The following is a 22,555-nucleotide window of genomic DNA, read 5'->3' on the forward strand; positions in this document are numbered from 1 at the left end:
TTTGATTTTATTCTTTTGTGTGTGTACTAAAGCTTACTTTTAATTTAAGTGAACTTTAAAAGCAGATTATTTTTTTTCAATTGTATTTTATTGTAATTCAATGAAAGGCTTTACTGAGGCTCTACTGAGATTTCCTTAATCGGTTTGTGGTTGATTAATGTGTGATTGTATATAATTATGTATGATTAATTATTATGAAGGTGTTTTTTCTCTCAGGAACACAATTTTAACTGTTGTGTACCATATTAAAATCAAAACATTTTGTGCATTACCTTTGTGAGGTACAAGTACAAGTGACACTTGACTCAGTCACTAAGCAGTGCACTTAAGCCGCTACTCATGTTGGGATTTTTCTTGAAATTGTTCTTGATTGTATGCCATTTTTCCGTATTCTTTATGTTCATGTCATAAGTTTGTGAAGGATTGCGCGAAAAACAAACACAACATATATCAGATAAAGAAGGAACCACCCACTCCCCTTTATTGTGGTGTTTAATGATTTTGTGGGCAGGAGGGTCTGTGGTGAGCGTGCCTGGTGTGTGAGAGAGGGAGAGATGCAGAAAGGGAGCGGCAGGGACGATTCCAAGCACTAAATAAGCAGTCACTCCAGGAGTCACACTGTTGTCGTCATCACATCTATTTTTCCAGGGGAAGTACATATGAGCAGGTTGCACATATTGACAGATGAGAATACTTGAAGCAGAGTCCTTGTGAGACAAACTGATTGATTTTTGCGGGTGGATATCAGTTTGTTAACCAACGGTCCGCTGGAGAAACAAAAGGTAAGTTAATAAGCGACATATTTGATTGTGTTATTCATATAAAAACAAAAAGGGATCCAGTGGTCTAAAAAGAATATGGGTGCAATAAGACTGTAAGGCAAGGCAATTTTATTCATAATGCCTCTCCAGTGTGCATAAATTGTGTCTTTCGTGCAAACTTCTTTGTGGAATTATTTTAGGCAAACGTGTGGTGTAATTTATTACTATTATTATTATTATTATTATTATTATTATTGTTGTTGTTGTTGTTTTTAATGTCCCACCTGTATGGTGTACATGGTCACAATAACTAATCGAGATGGCATTTTCGAGGCTGCTTGTTATTTACCACGCGAACATGTACCACGAGGGTGTGTCTGTTGGCACTAATCGCTGGTTACGCAGATATTGCAAAAACGGGATAAAAACCATGATTAATCCACTTGTCATTACCAAGTAAAATTAACTCGTTCGTTATGACACTGCTGTTTAGCTGTTTCAGTGTAAAGGAAAATCACCAGGCGGATGATGATGATGGCTCGGGTTTTCTCAATCATCAGATAATCCACAGGTTGAGAGACGCAAAAGTGGATCAATGCGAAGACGTCACGCATCGGACATTGAGGCATATTGTGCAAGGTGTTTTTTGTTGTTGTTTTATGAGACTCTCAGTCAAACCAAACAACACGTAATTTAGCTCAGAGCCTTGATGGATCGTCACGAGTAATAGAGAGGTTATCAGTGTGTGTGATTGAGGTCTCCCTTTGTCCCCGACAGGCGACTTTATCTGGAAACAACCGCTGAATGTACGGTCACGCACATTTATTTATTTATTTATTTATTCATACATATATCAGTTATCTTAGAAATGGTCTCAATCTAGGCCAGCGATTTCGACCTTAAAGATGCGTGCCACACCCCTTATTCCTGTTTAAGTGGAGTCAGTGTTGTCTCTGCTTTAACCCATTTCTCTTTCGGCGCCACAATTGTCAGTTGGAGACAGTTACCATGGCGATAACTGGACACTAAATTACGATGGCTGTCATAGTGGTGTAACATCATTATAATGGCAGATATAGAGGTCAAGGGTGTTTTTTGTTTTGTTTTGTTTGGGTTTTTGGATTAATGTATTGTACAACCCAGTAAGCTGCCCCACATTGTATTGATGTTAATATATAGGGCTCTTTTCATATTTAATTGGATTTATTGGGTTTAGATAATGCCTAAGGGTTATTAGTCACCCAAACTAATTTCCTTCAGACACCCGCACTACTTCAAAGTGTAAAGTGAAACAGGAAGATATGGCCCAGTTATCCCAGCCAATATTTTAAAACTGTGTTAAAAGGTACGTCTGCTATCTAAATACCAATAGATCTACAAAGCAAATAGTGTGGTATCAGTCAGGGAAGTGCAAATTGAGGTTCAAATGAAATCTACATGAATTTGCACTTCCCTGACTTTGAAACACACAGGACAAGCCAGTGGGGAAAAACAACAACAACAACAACAACCACAACAACAACCACAACAAAAACATCTGTCATGTGATAATTTCTAATATCACCTAACCTCTGTTTCATTTGGTACATGATAGGCTATTGATAGAACTACTATACTATTATTGTAGGGTCTCCATCTTGCAATATAAAGCTCATTGAGGCAACTGCTATTGTGATTTGGCACTAATATAAATTAAATTGAATTGAATTGACTGAGTGTTGGTGTTAGTGGGGTGTGGTCATCTGTAAAAACACACACTGTCATTTTAGGATGGATTTTCCTTCATGACCTTGTTGTTTTTTTCCATAACTCCTGCATGAGAGTTACACATTTGCCAAGCAGTATAATGTCAAAGGTTAAACCATTATTTTTTTTTCATGTCTCTGTGATTCTGGAGCACTCTGCTGCCCTTGTGTACTTCACTATCTCACTGCTGTTATTGCTTTGTCCCTCCTTGGCCTTTGTTTTTAAAGCTCTGTGCATGTTATACTGTAAATGTCACTACGGTACAACAGGCTGCCCTATCACAGTCCTCTCCCCTCAGACAGTGTCTCCTCTGCATGCCCTTCACCTGTACTACCAGACAATGTCTAACCCTGTCAGCCTGTCTCCCAGTCTCACTGGCTTTCAGCTTGCCCTTGCCTCGTCCCAACATTACAGGAAACAGCCTCCATTCAGTGTTGTTGCCTTTTCCAAACAGATATCATCACCACGTCTGCCCTTTTCTAGTTCTGTACTCTCAGACAATAGAAAGCCTGGCTCAGGAACTTGATATTACCAAACAATGGTGCAGATTAGACAGAGGAAAGATGGAAAGGCAACTGCTCAGGTGTCATGTTCATGCACAGGGAGAAAAAGGCTGGCAGAAACAGTCAGATGATACATTATATGGGGAAGTACAATTGTGCCAAATCGCTAACTCATTCTCACAGGAAAAATATGACACTGACCCACCCAAGGTCAAAAGTGCGACACTTCAGAAGGAAGCCAAATTGAGCTCTAACAAAAGTCATTATAATTTTTGTATTCATCTGATGCTCAGGGATATTGGTCAAAGAAGTAAGTAATTTTAAGCTAAACCTATGAAGCTGATATTTTAGTACTGGTGTATAGATGTTTTGTCTTCATCCTTTTGTGGGATATTTGATAGGACTTGGTAGATTACAGGTTTATGTCATATACGAGTATATTGTAAACTAAATCATGATATCTTCTTAAATATAACCAAGTTATTTAGTGCCTAAACCTTGCCCAACACTGAGTAAACTGTTAAACTGAACAGTGACTGAAACCGAAAAGAAACAGTAAGCAGCAAAGTATAAAAACTCCACTACTGACTAGATTATATATAGTGTTATGTATAAAACACTCAAACCTAAGGAATTTCTCACCTTCAAACACAATATAGTAAAAGGTAGTGTAAAATAACAGGCGTCAATCACTTTTCTACACATCTCATCTTAATGTCTAGCACTCTAAATAAATATTCTTCTGCTTTTCAGCCATTAAAAATCAAGAGTTTTTGCAGGCAATCTAAAATCAATACCTCAATTATTGAAATTGTTGCAGAACTTTTTCCAAGATGAATGTTTTTTTTACTGCTCAAGGGACAGCTCTCTATGTTCTTACAAAGGGGGATGAGTGTTGTGGTCTGAATAAACTTGCTATATTTTGTGTGACACTGATTACTTGCCCTTTAACCTCAGACTATCTTTGGCTCCTCTGAAATCAGCTGAGGTTGTCCAGCTGGCCACTTAACCCTGGGCACTTACTGTCATATCTATGCCATTAGCAAGTGCCTGAGTGAGAAGGACACAAAAGAGCATCAGACCTCTCTCCATCAGCCTCAGTATGGTTCTGTCTACTTTTTCAAAATTCTCTCCTTCCATTAGCACCAAAGTGACAGATCGAGCTTTAGATTACCAGTGCAAGAGAGCAGCTGGCTGACACACATTACGCCATATTGCTCTTGCTGTATTATGTTGAGGGATATTACACGAAGACATTATTCACATGAATAAGTGAACAATTCCCCGTGTCAGTATGACCTCAGATTATGCTATTTGATAGAAAAGCAATCTTGTGTATGCACACACACACAGGTGACATGATACATTTTCCTCATAATGTTTACTGATGCACAGCTGGTGGTAATGCATCAACAAATGTAACATATTCAGGGAGAAATGTATTAGAAGAGCTGGATATGATGCCACCCTGTACATGCTAATATTTACTAATAGCCACTTGAGGTATTGCAAAAACAAAAAAACAAACCATTGAAAAAAGCCATTTTCCCTTTTTTATAATTAAAAAACCTTTTAAAAAGCTGTCAGGTCACTCTCCCTCTATCATGTTCATAAATGTAGTTTTTGTGATGCCATCACCAAGTAAAGGCTTAGTGGAAATCTGATCTGTGGGTGGGCGCAGGAGGATAAAAAAACTTTCACTGACTATTGATTATTTTTGATAAAGGCTCATCAAGCACAATCGTTTCTTGCTATCTGCCTTTTTTTATTTATCCCATATCATGCTGGATGGTGTTTTTTCAACAACAGTTTAACAGCATGTGAAGAGTCAAAGATGAAAGTGAAAGGCCATTGAAAAGGGAGTTGTAGGTGGCTCACGGTCAAATACCTTCCTTTATTGTAACCATCATCACGGCTGTCAGCTCTTTGGTTATTGTGATTTTAGCCACAGTAAAACTAGCATGAAAGATGAAGCATTAAAGATTAAAAAAGAAACAAAATCAACTAAACAATTGTCCATGAAACAAGGAGTGTTTGAGAAAATAAACATAGATGACCTGCTTAGTTAATGAATGACCCATTTTTTTATGCCTGCTGCATGCTGCACGTGAGCAGATGCAGTGTTTATTAATAAAGCTGAACTGCATGTTAATCTTCTTAACATGCACACCTTGAGAAAAGAGGACAGAGCTTTCTGTCTTGTCTGCTTAGTAACAGGTGTGAAAAAAAGTGCTGCGCTAAAGGAAGCTATTTTCTTTTCTATCACTGGGATGTTACATAGAACTTTGAAGGTCTTAATAATGCAACATATAAATGAATACATTGATATTATTTATTTAAAAGGGACAGTGCATATTGATGAATATATCAATGTAAATAAACAGAGTTAGCCAAAAGGCTACTTTTCATCTGTAGTCCCTGGCAGGTCAGACTAAAACGATAAATAAGAAATTCAACACACCATCAAACAATGTATACCAATCTAGTCCAGACAACAAATTTAAAACATAACATTTCATAGGACAGTAAGAAAATGCAGAACAACAAATACATATAAAAATACATTAAAAAATAACATATAAAACATATATATTATATAATATTATATATTATATATTACTATAACATATATTAATATCAAATTCATGATCACAAATCTGATTCCTCTTTAGCCATCATTTGAGATGAGTTTTAAATGATTTGAAGGTAGTACATTCTCCTATTACAGCTGGAATATTATTCCAAATGTCACTACCTTTAACTGATAATACCTCTTTACTGAATGTTGCATGTCTAAAAGGTATTGAACAATTGCCTGTAATAGAGGCTCTGGTTACTCCATAGTCCATAGCAGGTAGGATCTTATAAATAGAACAAGCAACCTTAAAGAGTCAATGATGGAAGGAAAAGGATTTTCTATGTAACATTTTAAGGCCTTTTTAATTAGTGATTCTATTGATTTTAAAGTAGCAGTACTTGCCAGTTACCAATTAGCAAAACAAAATTTGTCTAAAATTGTGGACGTTAAAATGAATGATTTTAGATATGTTCTTAACATATCTTTGCCTGCTGCTTAAAATATTCTTAAAAGATTCCACCTTATGATTCTCAAATCATAAGGTGGAATCTATAGGAATGTATTCGTGTGTGAAACAGGCAATTAACAAAAAATATTTCTTCTGTTCAAGGTCACATGCAAGGATTTTTGTTTCAGATGTAGCCGTTATCATTCTATTGGATGGGACAGCTTCATCTGTTCCTCCATCATCGTCTTATGTCACATCATTTTAGAAATGTCCCAGTTACTATTCTGCTGTTTAGATCTGTTTATAGCTCACAAATCAAATAAGTGGAGCACAACATACAAATTGCAAGTGCGCAGGAATGCTATTGTTCATACTACAGCTAATGACCATAATGGGATAATTTGTTTGCTTAAATGCATTATGTCCTATACCAGTGATGCAGCTGAACACAGGCAAACAGCCAGATGGCTAGATGGAGTCAATCAGAGGACCAGTTCAGTTCTCGTAGAAATAGTAGTCGATACTCTCAGTTAACAGTACTAAAGTATGAGTTATAAAACCTCTGGAAGGTGCAGTGCGGACATCCCATGGTTTGTTTATAGATCATGCATGTTGAACTGCAGACTTGTTTTGTTTTATTAGTTCACATAGAGCATTGTTCTGCTCCATCGAATCCATTGCTGTCATGCTGTGTTTCCCATCTATATTCATTCAGAGTGAAGTATTGTAGTCAATAGTCACTGTCAGCTGATGTATAACAATCTATCAGACACTTTATTTGCACAAGCTAATTTGATGGGGAATTGGACTGCTCACTAAACATTGATCTATGACACGTATTTGCATTCAACAGCCATGTACAGTGGTATCATGATATTAGAGTGACAAAAAAAGAAACAGATTAACTGAACCTGCCATATGTTTTGTTTATTTACATGCTAAAAAATAAAATCAAGAAAGTGGTCTAAGTTGGTCTCAGAGATTCCAACACTAGAGGTCAAAGGTGAGACTCATTCATTATCCACTGATCTGCTAAAACACAGAAAAAGACCAAATCTGTTCATTTTACACATTCTCACACACCTGAATTTTTATCGCCAGATGGTCTGGATGATGTCAGAATGCAAACTGATTAACTGAGTTTCAATTTTACTATAATTCCCCTTACAACTGATCACGGAATAAATAGGAGGGAAGAAATTTCATAAATTGACTTGTTGTAAAAAAAAAAAAAATCGTCAATTGAGGGTATAGAACAACTTGATGCATATTTTTTCAGCACTTGAAAGTTGAGCCCAGTTCTGTAGTCCTTGGATTACTGCACTGTGTCGAAAACAGATTTTACAATCTCACAACTTTTCTAAAATCTTACTCTAACATCGAGAAGTTTTGGGACACCCAACGTTATTTACACAAATTTTTTCTAAGTGGATTTAAACCAAGCAACATGAGGCAGCATTTAATGTCTAGAAACTGCTAAAACTTCCTATCCGTCCATCCATCCATCCATCCATCCATCCATCCATCCATCCATCCATCCATATGTGTAATACCTTTTTAATATTTATTATTAATTTCTATGTTACTGTGAATTGTGTTAATGATATTGTGAAAAACAAACTTCCCTTCCCTGTGCAGAATGTCATGACAACCCACGTAATAACACCTTAGATATTTTAGTCTGGGTCAAAGTGGGGAACCCACTGGCTGATTGACAATCCAACATAGCGAGCTGTGGAGCCATATACCTTGGATGTCTAAAAAATGATTAATTAAATAAACTGAAAATGAAAAAATACATAAAATATTTTAGCGCATTATAGTTTGCCTGGACATAACAACATTGTAGTTGCCTAAACATAAGAGATATCTCTGTAGCAGACATGGTGTGTGTCTGCATGTGGGTGCGCAGTGAATAGCCTACATAAAAATAGGTCAAGGTTGTGTGATGCCCACAGAGACGAAGAAGCAGTCTCTGGCAGAAAAAGAGAACATGTATGGCTCTGAACACAGATCATTGTGCAAGATAAAAGCTGTATCCACAAGCCTTTGACATCTGCTATACTCCAAAAGGCTGGACAGAGCAAGTGTTGTGCGTGATGTGAGTCCTCTTCCTCAATAGGTGTGTAATTGTGTGGTCATCATCTGCGCAGTATACCTTGAATGCATGTTCATTGTTACTGTTTTTGTCCCAGACTGCAGACATGAATGTGCTGGAGTGGAGTGGGGAAAACAAACAAGCAAACAAACAAACAAACAAAAATCCCTCTGACTGTCTATTTTGTCTTTCTTCCATTCTCTCTCACCCCCCCCCCCCCCTTTCTTTTTTCATTACTCTGTGTCAGCAGTTGCCATGGAAACTATTTTGCTCATCGTCTCTTCACTCCTTGTATATATGACTGGTAAGTACAACCCTATTCATGCAACGCACACGTGCATCCATGCATACAAACACACATGCATGCACACTCGCCGATTGTCCATAGGGAGGCAGTGTTGGCGCAAGCGGTGACATTTCATGGAAAAAGGACTGGGGGTGGACAAGTCAAATCCATAGAGAAACATCAGTTACTACTTTAGAGATTTAAGTGTGGATTTTACTGATTGCATGCCTGGTCTCTTATTGTGTGGGAATGAATTCGCAAAGATATGTTTTTCATCTTTCACTTATGGCCCTCTAATTTCCTCTGTTTCTCCCCTTTCTGTTTTCTTTCCACCTTTTCACTTTAACCACTTAACACTCTGCCTTGCAGCTGCAACAAACACTGATACAGAGGGGGGTGAGTACTCTTCCTGTGGTCTCTAATGGGGTCAAACGTTAAAGTGCTTTACTGATGATCTATTCATGTTTAGATCAGACTCTTCCGATGTACTGATAGAGCCTTAAAATTACCAGACCAAGTTATTAACCCAAACAGATTCTAGTTTTGAAGACATATGAGCAGTAATTTGGCAAGAAATAGAGTTGATAAAGTAGGATAAATATATAGGATTTCAAAATCTATGAAATCCAAAGTGTAGCATCTAAAGAGCACTGTTTCAAAGTCAAACCATCATAATGCTATTACTGAAAAATCACTGCTTGAAGCAAATGACATTTTATATGAAATCTATTTAATATGTGATATTATTATATGCAATATTGTTTCATGCCAGCTTTCCCCTTATCTCCTATTGACATATAAAGCTATAAATATTTGTACGTACATAACAAGAATCTATTAAATAAGTACCCTTCAAAAATATGTGTTTTATATTGTGTATAATTTATGTAAGCTGGATATTATAATGTGTGAAGTTACAATTTGTTACTACATCCATTAGAGCCCAGAGTTTTAGCTTACAGTGCCACTCCAGACTGAAACAAATAGTAGCCTACCAGACACACTGACTTAGGCTTAGTATAGTCATTTTAGCACAAACAAAAAGGTTATTGAGATACTGAGATATTGTTATTGAGATTAACATCCTGTTCACAATAACATTTTGTTTCTGAAAAAACAAACAAAGAGTATTTATCTTTTTAAGCACAAGCTCTTACAGTCTGTATTAGCTGAAGAGAGAGACAGATCACTGAGTCAGTGGTTTTCTATATCCATTTCATTTTCATTAACAGAGCCATAATTTCCTGAATGACCACCAATACACTTAGGAAAGCTGATTTTAGTTTACTAATTTTCAAGATGAATAATTATATGGATTACAAAAGATGAAAGACATGGATTTTGTCACAAAACACTCAAAAAAGTGTATTGAAAGTAGTGATACAGGCTTGCAACTGAGACAATGTGTTTTGATTTCTCATTGTGGTTTTATAAATGTGTTTGTTTTCCTGTTTGCAGCTACCAATGCATCTGAAAACCCATTTATTTATGGTAAGTTAAAGCAAAATCTTCTGAAATAACTAGCACATTGAAAGTAATTAGCACATTGCTGAGACATAGACTCATTGTAAATCCCTAAAAATAAATAAATCAAATAATTTAAAAAGCATTATTTGCGATAAACAATGATTAAATTACACTCCTGCTGTTGCTTTCTATCTTCTGCAGACTATGAGACCTTGAGGATTGGGGGATTGGCATTTGCAGTGGTGCTGTTTACACTTGGCATTCTTCTAATCCTCAGTAAGTTAACCTTGTGTGTGTCGTTTCATCTTGTCTACATGCGCTCTCCACTATAACCAAATGTTACAGTTTAATTAGAAATAATAAAAAACAGCATTTTCATAGAATTTTCACATCATTCTACTCCATGACCTTGCTTACACGCTGTTTTACAATCCAGTAACACTTTAATAGTGATGACGCAGATGTTTCGTTCGCAACAGAACAATACAGCTGACAGTTTATTGTGTTTCCAGGTCGGCGATGCCGCTGTGGTATTAACCAGAAGCCCAGGTATGTCAGTGTCCCTGTCTGATTTACAGAAATGAAATTTAAAAAAAAAAAAAGCTGCATGAAGAGCTTTTTTGGGTCATACTATTTGATTTAGTTACCATGACAACCTGTGGATCCTCTCTTCAGGGCCCCCGGAGATGAGGAGGCACAGGAGGAGAATCTGATTGTCTCCAAGGGTAAGATGCACATTTTAACTCTTGTCATTTCCTCCTCACCTCAAGCTCACCCTCTGACATACATCCATAATTAAGTTTCCTTCTGAGAGAGCCCATACAACACAGGAACTGGGAAAACTGCTCCTTTTGGCTACATTTCAGAATAATGCAATATCTGCTTTTTTTTTTTTTTTTTTTTTAAGTTAAAAAGCTTTTAAACAATCAGTCAAATGTGGGATCATTTTTTGCAGTGTTTCTGCTCTCATGTTTTCCTCAGTATCCATTTGTCTAAAGCTACTGATGGAAGATGCATTGAGATCCTTTGGTCACATAAAACCAGTAAAATCACAGCAAAAAATATGCTTTACTATATGCTATAAAAGAAAAAGTGCAAATTTTTTACAGTGTTATTACTGTAATTATTACATAACAGTGCTTGATATATTTCAAGATATTTTTAAATAACGTCTTGAAGAGGACATATATTCTTACACCCCACAAAAAGTTGGTGTATACCGTATATTTCCCCATTATGTGGTTTTCAAGTTTAAGCTTAGAAATATTGCTTAGACTTTTCATTTTAAAGTGGCTTTTAGTCCACTGTATATAACCTCTGCTTTAAAGAGATGTTTCAGCACCTGTTGCTTTAAATCTTAGTGAATCTTAGCTTCTGTTCATGCCGTCTTTGGGAAGAGCTCAGTGATTCACAAAGTAGCAGGGAGAAAGTTTGTCTTTAGGCTTTAGACCAGAAAGTTTTTCTTTAAGATATTATTTTAGTTTTGAAGTGAAGTTTGGTTAAACTTATGCAACAAAACTACTTTAGGTTTGGGGAACAATCAAGATTTGAATTAAAGTACACCTTTTCAAGAAAGCATATGGGCTATGTGTTTTAACTGAATATTGTGATATGACATTTATAGCATTTTTACTGAATTGCATGAGTTAACTTGTGTGAGTTATAAGAGTATCTTCCACTCTAAAATACGCATACCTTGTACATTAAGTGAGTGAATACATGTACTCTACAGTAGTGCTCTTTGTTATAAGGTCACGAGTACAAAATCCATGTACTCCTTGCATATTTAATGGCCCTCAATTAGCAGCAGAGCCCTGAGCATTGTCCTTCACCTTCAAGTGATTGCAAGTGAGTGAATGTTTTGGCACAGGAGAGGAATATTTAACAAGAAATAACTCTGGGCAAGTTTAATGTTTTGCATGTTCGCTTCAGCTAACTCACTCATCATTGACCTTTTTCAGCTGCAGCAGCTGCCAAGGAGACTCCACCAGAGAACTGAGGCAACTCTAAAGAACTACCTTCTGAAATGAAGATTTTATTTGATACTTATCCACAATAATAGTGAAGGTGTGGGTGATTATTATAACCGGTCATGCGATAGGGTAAGAGGGGAGGTATATGTTTAGAGGTGTAATGCTGATATGTACATAATTCTTGTGCCTGCTGTTCTTCGTTGTGATCATGCCAGTCCCTCCCTCGCTGCCTGTGCTCTTGTCCATTCCTGTGCCTTTCTGTGACCGTGTCTCCACTTTATTGTCGTAGCCAGTAGCACCTTTAATGCAAGATTGTCTTTAAAAGAAAGAAGACTTTCGAATCTTGTATGACCTGCTGTTCCTAATTGTTTTGTTAATTGTCCAGCATCATATTTTGCCACAGTTAGAATATAACACACACACACACACACACACACACACACACACACACACACACACACACACACACATATATATCAATACGATATGTGTATAAATAGTACTGATAGTTCACAGAAACATGAATATCTTCATTTATGTTTAAGTGTGAATGGCTGGGTGTGTTTGTGTGGCCATATGAGTGTAGTTATGTGTGCATGCATATCCTGTATGTGTATGATTGTGTGTACATCACAAGTGCATGTGCATCTCTACATGCAAATGTGATGAGCCTTATATAAGACAATCTCAACTGCCACAGCTCTCTTGAGTGAGCACAGTAGTGTGCAGGTACCTGCATGGGCCCCTCCACCGCAGTATTTAACAGTTCATAGTGGAGGGAGCTTCTGCATCAGCTATCTCACTGCCACCTTCTCCACATATCCACTCCACTGCTCTGTCACTGGCTCCGTCAGGATTAGCTAGTCTCCAGCAGGCTATAATTAGTTTTCCCATACACACTCACTGGTGCCACAAATCTGTCGAGCCAGGGTAGCTTTCTTTTCTCTTTGTTATTTGTTTAGTCAGTCTCATGATGTTTTAAATAACCAGACATGCATTACACTGCCGGAAGAGAGATTAAGTTTGTCTGTGGAGTTTGAGAGTCGTGATATTGATATTATTTTTTTGCCAGACTACATTAATAGTAGCCTAATGTAAGCCAAATTATAGAGAGAGTATAGATGACTAGTCCTTGTTGTCAACCTGCTGCCAGTTCAGGTTTTAACCAGTATTAAGTCTGAAATTAAACATGACAGCTATACAAGTAAATATGTTCATTCTTCACACAAGAGCCTTGTTGTGTGGCAACCTGTTGTGCTTTTGGCATAAATAAAAGTGGCTGAACACAAAACGTGTGTTTTTATGTTTATTTATTTAATTTCTTTTTTTGTTTTCATTTAGCTGGAAACCTGATTATGTTGTAGAATTTGGATTCTTATTGTTTTCTTCAGGGAACTTTTCTACTTTCTTTAAACATTAATTTACATGCAAACGTCAAACAGCATTTGAAATCACTCTGCTGTTTTCCAATCAATGTCAGTCAAGGTTATAATACTGTCACCTGGGGCTATGAAACATGTGTCAGGGAAAGATTTCTCCACCTGAAGAATCTATAACATGCCGCATTTTCTGTTACGATTCCAAAGGTTGAAGCAGCTTTTGTTTATTGGCACCAGCTTGCAAATTTTATGAGACTATAAATATGTAACTGAGCGGCTGAACTAAAATATGCCTGAGCGTGGAGGGGTGGTTTAGTGGGTGGGGATTTCTACTGTGGGAGTCTAGTCTGGAAATGCAGACAGGGCCACCCGCAGACACACCTGGACAGTGGTGATACAGAGCCTTCTGCAGCTAAGGTGAGTGACTGCTCTCTTAAATAAATATTAAAATGAATGTGGCACAAAAATCTGTTACCTTAAAATGATTTAAATGCTAGAGCTGGATCATGTATGGAAGATACATGTTTTAATAGGTTTAAGTTAATCTCTGTGTTTATTTCTGTATTAAATGTGAATTACCGGCATTCCTGCAATGAAAAGTTTAACCTTTCTATGCAGGCTGTCCAGTAAACAATAGTCCAAAACATGTTCTCATGGCTCAGTTAATATGTGTTGTTCTGCTGGGTTTAGAGGACAGTAGTTTGTTTGCTAAATATCCTGCTAGATGCCCACTTTTAAAGAAATCTCATAGCAGTGATGTAGTGCTTGACTTTAGGGGTGCTGTCTTTATTTGCCAAAATCACTGAATATCAATTAGGCAGTTGTCACAGCAGCTTCTTTTCCATGTTCTATCTATAACCTCTATCAGACTGTGCAAGGTTCAAGGTTAATGAATATTGGAGCTGTAATATATTAATGAGTAACTGTCCAGTATGCCCTTATGCTCAGTGGTGCATTGAAAAGGCCTAGGCACATAAAGGATTAAAGAACTGAAGTTCACAATGCACACAATGGCATGCTTGAAGTAAGTTGAGAGAGCAAGGGAAAGTCTCAGTTCTTTAATCTGTTTAAGTTAACAATTAAAGACTTGGAGATCAAACAAGAAACGTGTGTTTGTGGGAATGCGTGTGGTTTTGGTGGTGGGGAGGGGTGGTGAAAGATGTTGGCAGAATGGGTGGGGAAGAAGAATCAATACTGCCATTAACCTCTCAGTGAAGATCAAGGCAATCGCTTTGCCATTAAGACTGCAGTAGGCAACCCACAGGGCAATTTGTTCAGGACATATAAAGTTTCCAAGCCTTTCAACTGCCTCTCATCTAAAGCGAATAAGCCCAGTTAAATTAGCTACTAGAACAGTCAAACTTTATTACAAGAGAAGGGCCGTAGAAACAAAATACCCACAAACTTTTTAACCCACACACGCTTTCACATACCAGACCCAATGGTGGGAATACTATTAATACAAAGGTTTGTGTTTAATAATTCAAAACAGTGGACCTTGGTGGATCACCGGTTGGTAGATGTGCAACCCCCCCCCCCCCCCCCCCCCCCCAATCGCCCCACACACGCACACTTTAAATTAAAAAAACCTATTTGTATTATCTTTTTGCAGTTTGACCAGCTGAACACACAAACAAGACAAGACAAGACAACATGTCTTCTCCTAAAGGTGAGTTACACAGCAGCTGAACTGCTCATTATGAACAAACGCCAGGGCAAGGAAACAGACGCATTCGAGTGACATAACATTTGCAAGGTCATAACTATCCTTACTGTTGTGATTCTGAGTCAGAACCGCAAGTGAGCATGTTAGTCATATATCAGGGGAGCGCAAAGTTCCCTTTTTTATTGTTATTAAATTTATGAACAACAATACAAAGGTTAACACTGGTCATGGAAAATATGACCTTCTGGCATTTAAGCATTGTTCCACAGTCAATCATGCTTACTTAGAATTTCTGCATTACTAGTCATGCCTCTGGCTTTTTGGTAATAAGGTGATATAATAAATTAGATGACAGTGAATTCAAGTGCATTTGTGGAGGCAGTAAAATAAAAACAAATTTAGGGGCTGATAATGGAATACGGAATCATTATTTAAAGAAACATTTGAACTTTTAAAGCCACTTACGATCTGCCAGAAGAGCCTGTTGTCTGTGCACAACTTCAGACAATGGACCAATTTAGACTGTCACCCTGTTTTCACAACGTGCACAAAATAAAACACTGAATTGAGCCCTGAATGTGTCCAAATGACAACACAGTGAAAAATAGCTTCAATATTTAAGCTTGATGCAGCTTGCAGTTATGTGTCTGTAGAAAAAGGTTTTTACTGGCTCTGTATCTCTTTCCACTCGCTGTCCTTCAATAGGTGCAGATGTTGACCCTGATGCAGACTTTGTATATGGTAAGCAACTACGTCTTAAAAAAGTGTATCTCATCATAGTGTGTAGAAAGCAAGATACAGTCAGTTTCTGTCGTTAGGATTAGGGGTCTGGGGGGTGAGGGGGTGGAAAGTAATGGTGTAGTGACAGAGCGCTTTGTGAATTTGTAGATTATGAGACGCTGCGTCTTGGAGGTCTGATCTTTGCCGGGGTCATTGTGTTCCTTTCCATCATTCTGTTGGCAGGTAAGACAACAGTTCCATCCTATATGTGCTGTGTTTTGTGTTTGTATAAGATTTCCTATGTGTTTCAATGGAAAAGAAAGGAAAATAGAAACAAAGGCCCTAACAAATGGAACAGCTAAGGTGAGGATTGCCGAGGACATGGTTGGAAAGGCTGGCTGAGTGTGAACAGCCAATGAAGATACAGAGATATATGCTCTCTTTTTCTAGTCCCTGTCAGTACTCTCACTGAAGTATTTTGGATCAGCTGAAGGCTTTTCAGGGAGTTTTTAGGACATCCTGATAATAATGAACTACAGCAGTCCAGCCTAGAAGTAACAAATGTATGAATACATTTTTCAGCATCAGTACAACATTCTGATTTTATAGATATAATTAATTTATCAGAACAGATTTATTTATTTATTTTTAACTATCCATAAGTTTTGATAGGAACTAACTATCACCTGGTTTTGCTTTTTTTCTCAAGGGAACAAGATCAGAAACTGTGGCAAATCCAAGGTAAGATATTGCCGGATGGGTTTATAGTGACATCTGCTGGTCATTATGAAACAATAACTCGTTATATGATGAAGCAGTACTCTGTTTTAACTTCTGCATAGTGCAAATCTTCATAAAGCTAAAGTTAACATGATATGAAAAAGGCATTAATGGATGCAACCCCTACATGAAAAATGACCTCATTTGTTTTCTTGTCAACAGCCAAGACGTGTTGATGAGGAAGATTACTAATCTGAGAAGAACCATTGTGGCAATGTCCTGCGATACACGGCATTGCCGTGAGGTGTTATGTGTGTAAGAATGTAAGGCTTTTGTAAAAATAAAGTGTATTCCACCACGCTTTGTTTGTGCTTGTATAAGAAGATATAAAAGTAACTAATTATACAATTTAAAAAATAACATAACAGCAAAATGTATAATCTGACAGTATTAAAGTGTTCATATGCATTAAAGTGAACAACAAAGGCAGTTACTGAATAAAAACAAGTAAATGGTATCCAGAGGATGATAGCCTTCCAGTTAAAAGAATCACCTGACATCTGACACCTTAAAGAACAAAAACAAGTCTGCTCGGAAAGGAAACGCCCATCCCAGGCACAGCGTCTCTTTAGTAGCCTACCTGGAAGTGGTTTGCATTACAAGCTCCCCATCATAATATAAAAGGCTGTATGCAGAACTGTATGAAGTTTACACTTTGATAAAGAGAATGGTAAGTGGACAGTGTTTGTACGGCACCTTTCCAGCCTTATAGAGTACACAGGAAATGATCCAGACTCACACCAACCTGTAATAAATCCTCCCTTTGTCTATGAGGCACCCGCGGCCCGCCCAACAAGTTTCACAAGTTTTTTTTTTTTTTTTTTTTGCATAAACCTCCTGACAGTTGATGAAACATACACAAATAGCGCAAAAACAGCTCTGACGTCGCGATCTTAATTCCACAAGGACCTCAGGTGGAGAGATGGAAGAGCGTCCTTCGAAATTTCTTCTGTGTTTTAGTAATTGCTCGTGATTCATAGGTTTACGGGAAGTCTCTCACTTTAAACTAATTTGTGTTGATTTGCAGTTAATCTTCCTTCTAAGTGGGCGGCATCCAAAAACTGAGCAATCAAAAAGTCCCGTAAGAGAGCCGCTAAAATTCCTCTTTCGACAGAGGTCAATAGTTCAGGTTTCCACTTGTAATTCGTGTGAACTTCATATGTACTGCTTGTAACAAAAACAACCACAAGGTGGCGCCCTCGGATCAGTATGACGATTAAAGGAGTCGCACGACGGGGCCGTGAGGAGAGAGCTGCTGACTAAAGAGAAGAAATTCAAAGTGTGGGAAAAATGCACTACACTGAAACAGAACACCGCGAACTGTAAATTTCGAGGAACGTTAATTCTGCAGATTACATCAGCGTCAACGTCAAAGCATAAATAGAGGCCCCCAGGTTGTATTTAAATAGCGCAGTATATGAAAAAAATTCCCTGACGTGGTTGTTTTTCCTTTTTTGTTTTGTTACAGAAAGAGAATGCACACATCAAAAGTTAGGCCTGCTTTCACGGCTCCTTGCTGGGAGGCAAACAGGACTTCCCCTGTTTGCCGTTTCATCTGAGCCAGTTAGACTCGAGCAGCGGCATCATAGGTACTGTATTTTCATCGCTGCAGCACAAATGACAAAGCGCATTAATCATACCGCCATAAAACTGCGCCTGATTAATTATCCCTGAATAAATAAGTCGTTACAGAGAGAGACAGGAGCTGTCAACCAGCTGAGTCTCAAGGACCCCCTGCGCTCTTTTTTCTCTCTCTTTCCCTTTTCCCTTTCTTTTCCCATTCAGGCCCCAGAAATTGCTGAAAAATACCGAGCTGTAAAAATTACCGCCCTTACTGCTAAGCGGCGAGGAAGGCAGTTTTAACAGTTGGATCCCCCGGGCCTTGGTTCAGCTGCTCTCCATAAGGGCTTCAGTTGAGGTAAGCATGAGAAGCCATTTATCTCACACTTCACTAGAACTGATAACATCTCTGCACCAAGAAGAGGTTTGGAGAACAACACACATACAGATGCATATTATGCCGGACAGGTGTTAGACGCTGATCAGATACTGTTCACATAAGCGTTTAGAGTAACTGCTGGTAACTGCTGAGACAGCACTCCGGGGTGACTGCTGAGAGAGGGTGGAAAAGTTTGACAAAACAGTTTAAGGGAAAGTGTTGACAAAGTAACGTGAACTATTCTCGATAAACGCCTAGCACCAAGCTACCCTATGATCTCACATAGACTGGCTGTTTTCAACTAAAGCTGGAACTTCTTTTCTTCTAGTTGGTGCAATGTTCCTGTGTTCTCATACTCTCTTCTACCCACTTCATTAGGTACACCTGTTCAACTGCTCATTAGCCCAAATAGCAAATCAGTCAATCACATGGCAGTACCTCAGTGCATTTAGCTATGCAGACATGTTTAAGAAGACCTAATAAAGAATAGGTAAATAAAGAATCTTGAATCTAATAAAGTCCAATCTGAGCATCAGAATGAAAAAAAAAGTGATTGTTGATGCTTGTTGGTTTCTGAGTATTTTAGAAACTGCTGATCTACTCAGATTTTCTCAGGAGAATGGGCAGAAATGCTTTGAGCTGACTGACAGTAACTCCACTGTTACTTGATATGTTACTTGATAATGCATTCACGCTGCCACAGTATTTGCCAACTGAGCGATGTTGTTGAACAAGCTGTTCTTTTCAGGACATGTAATATCAGCAGCTTGTGACATGCAGTCCTTCAGAAACTGCCCTTCGGTGAATCACTTTCCTGCTTTGGCGATTAATTCATTAACCGCATAACGTCCTTACTGAATTGTGGAAAAGTTCTTGCAGGGATAGTAGTCGTCTTTGTAGCTGCTCTGCTATTTTTTTCTGTCTTCTCCCTTGTTATTCTCATTACGCTCTTTGTGTTTAGCTGCATAATGACACTTGAGATTATATTCCTTCAACACAGCAATTTTCTGCTTGCATATAAGGCAGATCACATTTCCATAAAATTCAACAAAAAATACTGCAGTATGCATCTTTCTTGAAATTGTCTGTGTTCTTCATCCACTTCTGCTTCTTTTTGTTCTGCTAGTACTACTTTTTCTTCTTCTTCTCCTGCTTCACGTTATCTGCCCCGATCGCATCAAAAGCTGCACTTACTTAATTGAACAAAGTAAGTGCGTGGGCCGGGAGGTTGAGATCTCTGGTGTAAAGGATATTTTCTTGCCACACTTTGAGCACCTTAGTACCATTGAGCATGAATTAAACACCACAGCCTACCTGAGTGTTTTTGCTGATCATGTGCCTCCCTTCATGATTACAGTGCACCAGTCTTCTGATGACTACTGTCAGCAAAATAACACACCTATGTCATAAAGGTGAAAGCAACTTAAATTGGTTTATTAAACATGAAATATGGAATCTCATTTCACTGTTATGCCGATTGACAAATTTACTTTCCTCTTAAAAAGCATTCTACAGCCTCTTAAAAAGTTTTGCTGGACTGCTTTGCTTACATAAAATCATGGTTTTTAAATGCGAATGATCAAAAAACAGAGGTTGTACTATTTGGACCTCCTGACCCTCGTTCTTCTTTTAAGGGTTACCTTAGCCCTTTGAAAAACTCCACAACTCTCTTTGCGAAAAGTCTGGGGATGATCTTTGTTGGCAGTTATACATTTGAGAAACAAATAAATTGTCATGTTAAAGCCACATTCTTCCAGCTGAAGGCCCATTATTTTGGTATCAGCCAGGCTCTGCTCTCTTGTCTCCAACTTGTTCAAATTGTGGCAGCCCAACTCTTGACAGGCACACGTAAACGTGACAATATTTCATCAGTTTTGGCTCATTTACACTGCCAGTACGTTATAGAATTGGTTTTAAGATTTTATTGTTTGTTTTAAGTCTCTAAATGGATAGTAGCTCCCTCTACCTCTCTGAACTTTTAACTAAACATACTCCAAACAAAATCTGGGGTCAGCTGATCAGTTGCTTCTGGTTGTTCCTAGAAGCAGACTAAAACACAGAGGAGACTGGGCCTTTGTGGTTGCTGCGCCGAAACCTTGGAACAGTTTTCCTGTGAGGTCAAATTAGGATCTCTCCAACACCCAACATTTTTAAAACCCATCTGAAGGCCCATTTTGCTCCCCAGCTTTTAATTGTTGTTTTGCTTCTATGTCTTGTGTTATATATGTATATACACACATCTATTTATCTATTTATCTATATATATATATATATAGATAGATAGATACATAACATATAGATAGATAGATAGATAGATACATAACATATAGATAGATAGATAGATAGATACATAACACACATATATATATATATATATATATATATATATATATATATATATATATATATATATATATATATATATATATATATATATGTTATGCATCTATCTATCTATATATGTAGCCACACATCTGAAAGCATATTGATTTGCTCTCCTGATATTTAGACTGTAGTATTTATATTATAACCTGGAAGTCCCGAGGTCAAAATGGGAGATTCCCCCAAGGGTGATGGAGAATGACCGAGCTAAGATCCTGTGGGACTTCCAGATACAGACGGACAAAATGGTGGTGGCTAACCAACCGGACATAGTGGTGGTAGACAAACAGAAGAAGACGGCTGTAGTGATCGATGTAGCGGTTCTGAATGACAGCAATATCAGGAAGAAGGAACACGAGAAGCTGGAGAAAAACCAAGGGCTCAGAGAAGAGCTCGAGAGGATGTGGAGGGTGAAGGTAACGGTGGTCCCCGTGGTAATCGGAGCACTAGGTGCGGTGACTCCCAAGCTAGGCGAGTGGCTCCAGCAGATCCCGGGAACAACATCGGAGATCTCTGTCCAGAAGAGCGCAGTCCTGGGAACAGCTAAGATACTACGCAGGACCCTCAAGCTCCCAGGCCTCTGGTAGAGGACCCGAGCTTGAAGGATAAACCGCCCGCAGGGGCGAGATGGGTGTTTTATAAGGGTTACATGAATAGGATGAGGGACCTATGGAATCTTTGATACCTATCATCCACATTGACAGCGAAACAACTAGTAGCTCAGTGTTCCAACATCCAGAGCAGAGTATGGCCTGGAAGTCCCGAGGTCAAATTGGGAGACACCCCCTAGGGGGGTGGAGAATGACCGAGCTAAGATCCTGTTGGACTTCCAGATACAGACGGACAAAATGGTGATGGCTAACCAACCGGATATAGATGTGGTAGAAAAGCGGAAGAAGACTGCCGTAGTGATCGATGTAGTGATACCAAATGACAGCAACATCAGGAAAAAGGAACTCGAGAAGCTGGAGAAGTACCAAGGGCTTGGAGAAGAGCTCAAGAAGAGGTGGAGGGTGAAGGTAACAGTGGTCCCAGTGGTAATTGGAGCACTCAGTGCAGTGACTCCCAAGCTAGGCGAGTGGCTCCAGCAGATCCCAGGAACAACATTGATCTGTGTCCAGAAGAGCACAGTCCTAGGAACAGCTAAGATACTGCGCAGGACCCTCAAGCTCCAAGGCCTCTATATAGACATGACAATGACTTTGCTGTATTCAAATGGCCTCCACAGCTATCTGATCTCAGTCCAAGAGAGCACCTTTGGGATACAGTGGATCAAGAGATTCACATCATGGAAGTGTAGCCAGCAAATCTGAAGCAACTGTGTGATAATGTCTCTGTTGAACATTTCCAGCACCTTGTTGAATTTATGCCATGCAGAATTAAGGTAGTTCTGAAAGCAAAAGCAGACTCAAGCTGGCACGAGCAAGGTACTTAATTTGCATGAAGTATCTACTCAAAATTAAACTGCTTAAATCATGAGTGACATGCTGAAGACAGGAAAAAAACAAATGCAACAGAAAAAGAAAAGAAAAGAAAAAGTACAACCCCAGCTCCAAAACAGTTGGGACACTATCTAAAATGAGATAGTGTCCCAACAGGATAACTCCCGTTTAATTCACAATATCGTACATTTTCTCAGTTGGTATGTTTTCGATGTTCTGTCGTCGATAAAATGCAGGTTTACGAGATTCGCAAATCATTGTCTTATGTTTTTATTTATATCTTACACAGTGTCTCAATTTTTTTGGAGTTAGGATTCAAAAGCTAGACCAACGTGTAGCTTATGTTGACATTTAAAGACTTTAACACTTCCAGCTGTTTTCAGGTCT

General features: G+C 38.4%; 1 protein-coding gene across 2 annotated transcripts; it reads left to right on the plus strand.

Moving 5' to 3' along the window:
• Nucleotides 1–574: 574 nt before the first annotated feature.
• Nucleotides 575–13,134, plus strand: fxyd6 (FXYD domain containing ion transport regulator 6). Of its 2 annotated transcripts, none has more exons than XM_063493583.1 (8): nt 575–782; nt 8,382–8,438; nt 8,790–8,816; nt 9,879–9,911; nt 10,089–10,163; nt 10,400–10,436; nt 10,563–10,612; nt 11,849–13,134. In XM_063493583.1, exons 2-8 carry the CDS (start codon nt 8,390–8,392, stop codon nt 11,884–11,886), a joined length of 309 nt encoding a protein of 102 aa, XP_063349653.1. In that variant the 5' UTR covers nt 575–782; nt 8,382–8,389; the 3' UTR covers nt 11,887–13,134. The 2 variants fall into 2 exon arrangements, with proteins under 2 accessions (XP_063349653.1, XP_063349654.1); XM_063493584.1 differs by having other exon boundaries at nt 8,385–8,438.
• The last annotated feature ends 9,421 nt before the right edge of the window (nt 13,135–22,555 follow it).

This window comes from Pelmatolapia mariae, linkage group LG14 (assembly GCF_036321145.2).
Source record: "Pelmatolapia mariae isolate MD_Pm_ZW linkage group LG14, Pm_UMD_F_2, whole genome shotgun sequence".
Taxonomy (NCBI): Eukaryota; Metazoa; Chordata; class Actinopteri; order Cichliformes; family Cichlidae; genus Pelmatolapia; species Pelmatolapia mariae.

Coding starts and splice junctions, on each gene's coding strand:
- fxyd6 (XM_063493583.1), top strand. CDS start 8,390: ATGGAAACTATTTTGCTCATCGTCTCTTCACTCCTTGTATATATGACT. Junction 9,912..10,088: donor TGAAAACCCATTTATTTATG/GTAAGTTAAAGC, acceptor TATCTTCTGCAG/ACTATGAGACCTTGAGGATT. Junction 10,164..10,399: donor TGGCATTCTTCTAATCCTCA/GTAAGTTAACCT, acceptor TTGTGTTTCCAG/GTCGGCGATGCCGCTGTGGT.